General features: G+C 41.7%; 1 protein-coding gene across 1 annotated transcript; it reads left to right on the plus strand.

Moving 5' to 3' along the window:
• The first annotated feature begins 1,245 nt into the window (after window positions 1–1,245).
• On the plus strand, window positions 1,246–9,950 carry LOC109306700. Its single transcript, XM_019530237.1, is given in 3 exon segments — window positions 1,246–1,882; window positions 8,812–9,326; window positions 9,328–9,950. Coding segments are annotated over 3 exon segments (834 nt in total). The 5' UTR covers window positions 1,246–1,653; the 3' UTR covers window positions 9,418–9,950.
• Window positions 9,951–11,553: the final 1,603 nt, after the last annotated feature.

Genomic DNA, 11,553 nt, shown 5'->3' on the forward strand with positions numbered 1-11,553 from the left:
TGCCCTCCTGCTCCCTTTGACCCTTGTTGGGATTACCTCCCTTTGGGCATGGAGGATCGTCTCCTTAAGGAGCAACCACTCCCCTTCGACATCTGACACTCCGACTTTGTCCTTCAGAAATCCACTTTTTTCGTTTTGTAAAACTTAGCAGAGGGGACTAAGAAATTATTATTGCCTCTAAAAATACAAGAATACAAAGGAGATGTAATTTAGCATAACAGATGCCCCATAACAGCCCTGTATCACATTGCTAATGCCTTTCATCCACAGATCTCAAGGTCCTTTGAAAAAATCGCTCATATCAGAATCACAGTTTTTGGGTTTTTTAATCATTTTACTGGAGAAGTCTGGGGATTTTGCAGTTTTGTGAGGAGCCCTCCGCAGGTCAGCAGAGTTCCAGTCCCTGCAAGGGCTGGGAGGGAGCGGGAAGGTGGTCAGGCACTGGGTGCCATGTTCATGTATATGCACATGGCCCCAGGCAGCTGGAGAGCAGCTCCAACAGGTAATTAGGGGGCAGGAATTGAGCCCCCGCAGGGAGGGAGCTGGGCAGGGCTGGGGCCCCAGTGGGGAGTGGGACAGGACTGCGGGCAGCTTGTCTGGGGGGGCAGAGGGTGGGGGCCAGGCTCCCTGGCAATGCACCCACTTTTTGTACAGTAGCTTTGAGAGGCACAACCCTGAGTTGCTGCTGCCCTCATTGCCCGCACCTACCCCCACCCTTACCCCTACCCCATGCACAGATCTGAGGCATGCAGGTCCCCCCCTCCCCTCCAGGAGTGCGCACCACACCGGGGAGCTGGCTTCACCCCCCACACGCGAACCCACAGTGGGCAGCAGCAGGTGGAGAGCTGGGATTGCAATAAGAGGAATCCACTGTATAATTTCCTCCATTTTACAGATACAGAACTGAAAGGCAGAAGAGATCAAACAAGGAGGAGTCAGAACTGGACCCCATAATCCCCACTGTTAGTATTCCCAGTTCTATCTATACTTTATCTACACTGATTCTTTGCAATAATGCAAACCCAGGAGCACGATTTCTGGACTATCATGGGTACATCACTCTACACTAACCCAGGTGCACAAATTCTCAGAGGAGGCTGAGGTGTACAGATTTGTTCACGTCTTTTTCTTTCATTTTTATTTCTTCATTTCTTATTTATTTCTTTTCTACTTTTAATCTTTTCTGCTTTTTAAAAGTTCTTTAATGAGCACTGCCAGTGAGACTGGGAGAAAGGGATGAAGTGGTAAATACATGAGAAGAATCTTGAAGGGGTAATTTCACAAACGGATTCACAGTCTTGGTAGATCAATATGATAATATGCCTTTAAAAATTAACATTGCTGCATAAACCAGTACTATCCAGCCCTTTGTGCGCTTGGCTGTGTTCAATGAGGTTTTGTATTTCACTGTGTTTTTTGGCAAATGTTCATATGCTCAACCTTAAGTCAACACTAAATCTAACTGCACAGTTATTGTTATTAAAACTGTATTCACAAGTTCAGGACACACTGAATGTCACTGAAAACAAGTCAGTGGCAATCTACAACACTAAGCACACCAGGCAGGGAAGAGGGGTGCTTTATGAAAAAGTTACTGCTTGAATCAGGGTTATTTCAGATGTTACAAACTTGATTTTCTTCTTTGCAAACATAATGAAAGGGATGCCTTGCTTCTGCTTGACTTTGTCTTCCTTGTGGGAATGGATGGTGAAGGCTTACAAATACATGAGCAGTATTTTCACAGTGACTCACACCTCAGTGCAACAGGCTTCAGACTGTGACGGGCAGCCAACCAAGATGGATGTAAGCATACTTGAGGAGCAGTATGACTGTATAAAACAGAAGCAAAAGCTGCAGACACACATTATTATATTTAAAACAGGTATGCCTCAGATTCTTAGACTAAGCTTTATAAACATAGAAATAAAGGAACCTGCTGTAAGTCTTGACTAACCTGTGATACTTCTGTACTCCTAGCACAGCTCTTAAGAAAAGTACAAAATGGATAGATTGTCTTCATGTCACTAACGTATCCTTCATTTCTTCATTCATTTGTTGAGAATTAGTCTAAAGGCTAAAAACTTAGAAGGGAGGTAACAGAACAATGTACAGTTTTTGTTTGCAGCAGATTCATATTTTGAGACAAGGTTTGAAGTCAGTTAAGTACCATTCCTGACAGGATATAGATTTTAGTTTTCTTAGATACTGGCTATTTTGTGTTTCTTGTCAGCAACGTCTGAAACAGAACTGTTCTATTACATCTTTGCTTTCTCAAGTGTTTGCCATATGGTTAAACAATACTGTACCTTGCACTTTGTTTTTTTTACTGTGTTTATTTAAAGCAATTTGATCTAAAAGACTACCCAAAGCAGGAACAAAAATCAAGTGTCTATCTGAAATCAGGCTTTTGTTAAATGCTAATTAAACTGGGAATCAATGTGGATGACTTTATCATGCTGCTTTCAGAGTTGCCTGTTCAAGGTGTCTTCCCTGTATATGATTTGGAATATATGCCCACAGATGAACAGAAGACATGCGACATCCAGCTGCCACACCTGATAGGTTTTGGTGTCATAAATATCTTAAATTGTTGTTATAATATGCTTATAAATGACATATTATGCTCACAGTTACTTTCTAAGTTGATCTGAAGAGCCACTGAAGTCAACAATTATTTGATGAAGTTTCCTTATGAAACAATTAATTGCCATTTGAACAGAATTAATCTGCATTTAAGAGTTTGTTATTTATTTCAGGCATGAGTGAAATGCATTTGATACATTTAGAATTCCCAGCTTTGTGCTTAAATCAGTGCTTTTCAACCTTTCTAGATTCAAAGCACCCCTGAATAGGCTCAGGCACCCTTAAGAAAATGTCAGCTTTTAATTTTCGTTCATTTTGTGACTATGAAAACATAATAGAGCAATTCTTCTGTTGTAAAGAACTCAGAAAAACTACAACAGAGAATGGTTTTGAAACTATGGATTCCTGTTTGAAATCTGGGTTTCTCTTGTGAATCACATGTACATGTTTGCTCACCTAACAACACTAATATTACGTGGCACCCTCAAAAAGATCTCATAGCTGATCTCACCACTGGCTTAAATCTAAAATAATTTTGTGCATATTTCAGGGGTGGGGGCTGAAAAGAATTGAGCCTATTTCATTCTTCACATTTTCTATGCATTTTTCCCACTGTTCTGGATTTTAGCTGACTATAAAACTACTGAAAAAATTAATTATATGACAGGTAATAAATGCCGTTTTAGATCTCCTTTCACTCAAAGGCCCTGAAATACAATTCTAAGTTGTAAACCCACGTGAAAAGGAAAATGGTATGCATACAGACCGATACCTTCATCATATACTAAAATACAGCCAGCTCTGGCATGAAACACGTCACCTGTTTCATGGGCTACAGAAACAATACAAAGCAAAGGAAGTACAAAAGAGCTTTACATCCAGATGAAATTCCGAAGAGACTTTGGATAAAAGGAAAGCAATTACTTGAGTTGAAATTTGGGCAGGGCACTCAGAGTGAGAGCTAGATCCAGACTGATAAACTAGGCACCTAAAGAGCTTTAGGATGAATACAGAATTTAAGACACAAAAAGTGATGCAGAATACCACCACTCCAGCAGCTCCAAATCCATTGGGCAGTCTCCACTTGGGAATGCATTGTTCCTTAAGTGCCTAAGCATAGGCTGCCACACACAGAGAAGTGCCCCAACCTGAGCAAGTCAGCACTTACCCCACCTAAACTCAACTGCAATTCAAGTTCAGGAAAGAGTAATGCCTAAACTTCACCTGAGACCCCAGAGAGGCGCAACCCAGGACGTTCATATAGAGCACACCCAAACACACCTAGCTGCACTGAGTTAAGTACCAAGTGCAACAGCCACATTGACTTTCATTCAAAGTCACAGAGGAGAGAGGTGGAGTGTTCTCCTTTCCCGTAGCTTCATAGCTATAGCATTTGAGCAGGCAATAGGAGACCCAGGTTCTAGGCATGCCTTAGCCTGCAGAGGCTCAAGCTCACATCTCCTAGCTCTGAGGAGAATGCACCAAGCTACCTACCCCACCTCTTGAAGCTGGGCCCCTGCGCAGGAGCCAGAAGAGCCAACAAGAGATCCTCAGTCTAGCCTGGTGTCCAGTGTTAGGCCAACACACTTGGGAATAGGATTATGGTCCCTCTCCTTGGGAATGTTTATGCCTTTTATATTAGAAAGTCATTCAATGAATAAAAACCAAAAATAATCCAGAAAGTCTGGAACCCAGGACTCCCAGCTGAGTCCCCTAACCACTATGCTCAGGACTGCCCAAATGCCCGTCAGGGGGTTGCAGCCCTCCTTCATCCTCCAAGTCTGTGGTTCTCAACCTTTGTTGTCCCAGGACACATTTGTAAACATTGATGGCCAGTTCCAACCCACTGCCCCTCACTCCTGACCTGCTGTTCCCCACCCCCCAAGCTGTGGGGCAGGGAAGGGTATGTGAGGGACATGGGGGGCCCTAAGCAGCCCTTTGCAGGCTGGAGCTCTGCCAGCTTACAAGGGGAAAACCATGGTTGCCCATGCTTTCTCCTGTAAAGGAGAATCCATTTTTAAAGTTTGTTTGCAACCCTTTCATATATTCTTGCACTTTTAGGTCATGACCCATGAGTTGAGAAATGCTGCTCTAAGTGACTGCTTTTATTTACATACAGTGTTAATCTCAGCCATTTTTTACCTGGTATTTCTGAGACTGTACCTTCTTCTCTCCTAGAGTTGAGGAAGGGCACTTTGTGCCCCACAGCCTAACATCTCTCCCAACTATATAGTGGGTCCAATAAAGGATTATCGCCAAAAAACCTTTCCTCTATCAGTTAGCAGGCTATGAGATGATGTACAAGCAGAGAGATCAATATACAATTTGTTCCACCAAACTTTCTCATTTGGCAAATGTATGAGACTCTCAGAGAGGTTAATGTTCTTATCTGAAGTAGCTACACGGGCCTGACCAGAACTGAGGATTTGATTCCACGTTTTTAAGGTGTGCAAGGGGAAGAGGCTACTGCACATCCAATTGCTTCTGGGTTCTCAGGTAGCAGTAATTTCCAAGCATCGCTTCTTTTTTTTGGGCTTGGCCGGAAGGCTACGTTCTTTTTCAGATGTGGCCTTGGCTACAGGTAGTCTGCCTTACTACCTCTAGGGTAGGATACTGCAATGCCCCTCTCATACAGTCCCGATTCTCCCCACATCAGGGAGAGGGGAGATAAGCACAGGCTTCAGTGAAGTGATCCAGGCTCTTCTCTTCCAGCTGCTCCTCCTCTCCTCACTCGCTGCAGCACAGGCTCTTTCCTGTCTACTCCTCCTCCTCCTTTTTAGCCTCTCTTCAAGCAGGGTTTTTTTAAATGTGGTGGCACGGATGCCTCCAGTGTAAAAAGGCTGAGAGCCTTACAGAGTTTTATCTTCAGCCTATCAGGAAACTGCAACTGGTACAAAAGGAGAGAACTAATTTATGAGGTGTTCTGTCCTAATTGCAAATTATATACGTAGTCACCGATCTCCATGGCTAACAAACTGTTTCCACATGAAGTTTAAGGCACCCGAGATTTTCAAAGGAGCCAAATGGTGTCAGGTATCCAACTCCCAATGGAATTCAGCTGAAGCTATGTGACTTTTACCCTTAGAGTCCTTTGAAAATCCCAGCCTAACGTCTTTGTTTTGACCAATAAACAAACTATTTGGGTTCTGGCTATATGAAAAACTGCTGCTCCTACCATGATACCAGAATACTTTTTCTCATGGCCCCTGGTTGAACTGGAAGAGGGGTGTCATCTGCTTCCAACCTCTGCTTGCAAGAGTCGACAATTTGGGAACCTTTAAACACAAGATGCACCTGTTCCCCTGGGTTTTAGGCTGAAGGCTTAATAATTCGGGAAGGCACTTGGGAACATAGTTTTCTTCTGTCCCTACTAAGAACAGACGTGGTCACACTTAAGTCTCTTCCTGATATTTGAGAAGACAAGGAAGGAAGCAGGCTTTGAAAATCTCCACTTGAGAAAAATAAGGCAGTGAATTCATTGTGTATGATAGGCTTGGAAATGAAAAGTGATTGTTGTTCTGGGAACTAGACTGGGAAGGACACTCAAAGTATATAGCTGTGTACAGCAATTAAAAAGACCCTGCCTGCAGAGAGCTTCTTCATAGTTTCTAAGGCTATTGTGAAAGTCAAACAACACATGCTCCTTGGAAACCTTGAAAAATATAAAGACTTTGCAGTAACAGCCCTTTATTTAAAAGTGCAAGTTAAAAAGGACAAGTAATATAACATGATTGCAATGAGGCCAGTGTAAGTAATACCTTAACAACAGAGTTCAATGCAGTGTCAGGAGATTAACCAACATAAATAAAAGACTTACCTTGGAGTGCGGGAGAGTTATGTAATATACTGCAGATGTAGCCCATTGTGTATGTATAGCCTTCAGACTTCTCTTAAAAGGTCACCTGTGAATTCTATACACATTACCTCTTGTAGAGCCTAACTGAGTTAAACTAACACCGCACATCAACTTTCAAAGCAACAGTACTTTACATGTTCTCTCATCCTTAGAGAGAACTTTTATAAGTGTCTTGGAAGAAACAGATTTTGTTACTGTTTGACAGTTTCAGTCAAACAAGTGGATCCGACACTTCTGTTTTTATTTAAAGACCACTGCACCAGAGAAAAAACAATTACTAAAATGTTAAAGGCAGAGTCCTATTCACTCCAGGCAACAACAGTTTGATTTTAAATCCTAGGCTGAAAGGTTGAACACCCTGTGATCCACATAAATAACTAGTTTATTTTTAAATATAGTCAGTAGTTTTCTATCCCTAGTATGTGTTTTAATATTCCTCAGACTCCAAACTTCAACAGGTGTCTCTGCAGGTAAATGTTTTAAGTGTAAGGGCTCAGCTTCCAGTCATTTTAAAAGTACAAAGGTCTTTAATAATTCTACGACTGCAAATACTAAAGCTGCCTTTAACTTAGTAGTAATATTTACCTTACATCTTGTACATTAATAATTTATCATATTTACATAGTGCTTTACAAATATTTAATAATGCTTAATTACAAACATTTAATAATAATCAAAGATTAGCTATAAATCTCACAAAAAGAAAACGGCAATACTAATATTCACAAGGCACAAATACAAAAACTCAACCCCTGTACAGACCCACAGATCAGGTTGTCTCCCACGAATTAAGACACTATCAAATTCTACACCGACCCGATCTTCTGTAAAATCTAATTATGTTCAGTGGAGGCACTGAGAGTTCAGTCAGGGTAGAAACTGGCTCCAGCCATCTCATTACTCAAGGCTACAATTATATGTTGTGATGTTTTCTTCTTAGTACATTTCTGTTTTAATATAAGCAAACTTCTTAATGAGGCAACTACAGAAGGCATTTGCATCTCTCACCCCCTTTGGGTGAGGGAACAGAATGAAAGCACAGGTGGGTACTTAAGCAACCCTAAGTGGCCAACATTTTGCCTTAAATTGCCTATGGCAGGGGAATTCCAAGCTGAGCATCTATCTGCCTCGATTAGATAATATACTGCACATTTAACCTATATCTGCCTTGTCCAGCTTAAAGTTTTCCTATGTGTTAGGTATCACCATTACTATACTGTGTGTTAGGTTAAAATAAATCTTGTTTTGCACTAACAAAAATCTGATCCCATCTAGTAAAAGGCAATGAGATGCATACACACTATATTTCTAATCTGTGAATAAAGTACATCAAAAATCACTGAAGAGACAGAGTATCTACATTTCTGGGATAACAGTGACTATACTCATATGAAAAGAACCCATGCTTCCCAATAATTTTTTCTCATCTGTGAAAGTCAGCTGGCAAACTCTGTTTATACAGACCAGGGGCAAGCAAAGTCCAGCCCACAGTCCAGATCCAGCTGGCAGTGGACTCCCAGCAGCCCCTGCCCACATGGCTGGATCCAGTTTCCATGGAGACCCCAGCAGCAGCTGTCCTGCAAGGCTGGCGTTTCTATGGAGATTGGCCCCAGCAGCACTGGCAGAGTGCACAGCAGGGTAGGGAGCTGCTACAGAGCCACTGGGATCTTGCAACGGTGATACCATGGTCTGGAACCAGGGCAGAGCCACGATCTGCAGCCTGCATGCTTCAGGCCGAGGTGTGCAGGCAGCAAAACACAGCTCTGCCCTGGCTCCTTGCAGCAGTGACAGCGCCAGGACAGAGCAGCAATCTGCAGCCTGCGTGTCCCTACCTGGAGCATGCAGACTGCATCTCTGCCCTTGCTCCAAACCGTACTGTCACCACTACAAAATCCCAGCAGCTCCAGAACAGCTCCCTGCCCTGCAGCACACCCTGCCAGCACTGCTGGGGCCAGTATCCATGGAAACTCCAGCCTTGCATTATCACAGCACAGCTGCTGCTGGGGTCTTCATGGAAACTGGCCCCAGCCATGCAGGCAGGGGCTGCTGGGAAATGGAGTCCAGCCACTGGCTGGACCCACCGTTTTGCCTACCACTGATACAGACTATAGCTCATTATAGTATTTTGTTCGTCACATTTATTATCTGACTGACCTAGGGAGCAACATCTATGCATTCAGCACTGTATAGGTGAATAAGAAGCATCATCCCCCTTCACCCAGACAAAAACAGAACTTGCACTCCTAATAGGCAGAACAAGCACCACAGACCCACTGGCCCTTCAAAAACTCTCTGCTTGAATTTATACCATAGAAACTGGATCTTTAATTTTTGCCACAGTCATAATGTGTATATATATATTTTCTTCACAGGTGAGAATGATTCTGTTCATGAAGAATCACTGGTCAATGCGGTTCTAATTAATAAGAAAATAAGGAAAACAAAAGCATTTAAAGAATGCCTTCCTGTCAGAAACGTCAGCCTGGAGTTGACTTGCAATGGCAACATAGAAGACAATTCAGCATGGCGTACCCACTTAGGAATCCATCGACTAGTGCAAGCTGGTTGCCAGAGAGCTCCATGTGATCTTCCACACTGCAAGAACAAACCATGTAGCTTTGACAATGAGATACTGACTCTGAACGAAAATATCACACTGCCATGTGAAAAATCACAAACAATGAATGAACAAGCCACAAAATTACCTGATGAACTGGAAAATTCAAGTGCGTTAAGCAGTCCCGCTGGTGAGAATAGTGGCTCCATTTCAGACATCAGCCAGAATTCTCCTCTGAAGTCAGTCACTTCAGCAATTTGGACAGATCAACAGATTTCATCCACAAAATGTATGCCAGCTTCCAACAAGCTAACCTTTTACCCTTTTCCTCAGAAAAAAACACCCAGGATCTCAGAAGCTGCAAGACGACTTGGATTATATGTCTCACCATAACAGAATTTCCATAATCTATATGATTTAGTAAGAAATTGAATTAAAATTTCAGTAGAATAGATGTTAAATTCATTTTGATTCACTTGCTAAGGACTTAATACTTTACACAATGTCGATCTGCTTATAGCGTAAAGTTTCTTAGATTGTAGTCTGTTAAATAAGTAGCACTGTCATAAAGAGTGTTGGTCAATAAACAACAACTATCTCTATATCATCATTAGGATACCTATATTCACGTTAATCTCATCAGATATAGGAAGAATTACATAATTTAGTTCAGTTTGCAGTTATTTCTTCTTTTCTCTGCACCCAAACTACTGCTATTGACTGAATAAAATTTTATCTTAACAATATTACAAAACACTTGAAGGAGCTGTAATAAAGATTAGCACTTTCAAAAGCAGCTGATAAAGCAAAAAGATTTGATGTTTGAACAAGCAACAGAGGACGCAGGTTTTAGAACATGGTTTTGTTATTCATTTACCTCCAAATGTCATTTATGATAAATTGTCAGGTGTATTTTATAATTAGTGAATAAAACCTTCAGTATTTCAATTGCCATACTTGATGGGATTAATACAGTAAATATCTAAATACTATTCATAAATCGTGCATTGTTACCTTGTGTTTTTCCAGCAGCTTACTTAAAACATACATGTGCTTTTTCTTTAACTACGGTGAGAAGAATTTAGGAATACTGTACTGATGTGGTTTTAAATGAAGTAAGGAAATGTTCCTACCTAACAAAAACTGCACAGGGTCACACAGATAGATGTACAATAGTTTCACAGGAGAGGAACAATTTTTTGCGCTGTTTCAACATGGAATGAGATAGCCCTAGAAAACAGTGATCATTGGGCATGTCTGTATGAGACACTACGGCGCCATAGTGTTGCCAGGCACAAACCCTTTGCTACTGCGCAGCAGCATCTAAAAATAACCATGCAGCGACAGGACTGCGCAGTAACACTGGTTGCTAAGCAATCATTTAGCATTTGGTTAAGTAAGTACTAAATGACTGTGCTGTAACAACTGCATAGTCCACTGCACGTGTAGACATACCCACTATACGGAACAAACTTGCACTGGCCAGAGAGTCCATCAGATGTACATAGCATATATTTTCTGCTCCTCCCTTCTGATTTTTTTATACCTTATGCTAATGAAAAATATTTTCACATTCCAAAACAAATTATTAGCTAGATACAGACATTCAAAATGCCCAAGGCAGAACTGATTTAAGTTGTAGTATTCTGTAAGCAGCATAGCTTAGACCAGTATTATGTACTTCAACATTAAGTCTAGTACTGAGAAATAAGCTTCCAACTTGACTTGTTACACAGCCAAAGTTACTTAAAGACCCACTTACAGGGGTATACTGCCCAGAACAGATGAAGCAGAATTTCAAAATAACTGTATCAATAGAACTTCCCCTTATGAACATGCTATGCTGGAATACTTGTAGTATAAAATTACTTTTATTGCAGAAAAGCATGTCCAAATGGGTAAGTTACATGAGTTTAGCAAAGGCAGAATAGTTACTGTTATAATTTTGCCAATCAATCTCTTGATATAGACAAATCCTTTATATAGTAAACTGGGAACTGCATTAAGGGACAGTGGGCACATTTATACATTCATTAATGAGTAGTAGTTACTGCGCATTTAGTTTAGTACTCGCTTAATGAAGTACTAACTAAATTGTGCCAGCAAATGGGTTTTTTTGCAATGCTGACTGTGCAGTAGAATATTAGCATGGTTTTTGCCCGGTGTGCTACCATGTTTTATAACCATGATGACAGAACAACACTTTCATATTCAAACTGCCTTAAAAATGTTAATGAATGCTAATATGGTTGTAATACACCCATTTTGTTGGGATTTTTGTTTGACATAACATTCGTTTTAGTTTATGGGTTGGGAAGGTAAATGTGGGGATGTGGGGTATGTCACCCGCAAGTGAGATCCCTAATTTCCCCGGATGTCCGCTGGAGAGGAGGGGATACGTGCCGGACCGCCGCGTCGCCGCCAATCTCGCCTGCCACGACTTGATGGAAAACAAAAGGGGTTCACCCGGGCGGTGAGTTGACGGTCTCCGTAACAGGGTACCCCGACTCCAAAGTCCAGGGGTCCTGAGGGCTCCTCCACCCCTACACCCTCGCCC

This window comes from Crocodylus porosus, unplaced genomic scaffold, assembly GCF_001723895.1.
Source record: "Crocodylus porosus isolate Cpor-Errol unplaced genomic scaffold, CroPor_comp1, whole genome shotgun sequence".
Lineage (NCBI taxonomy): Eukaryota > Metazoa > Chordata > Crocodylia > Crocodylidae > Crocodylus > Crocodylus porosus.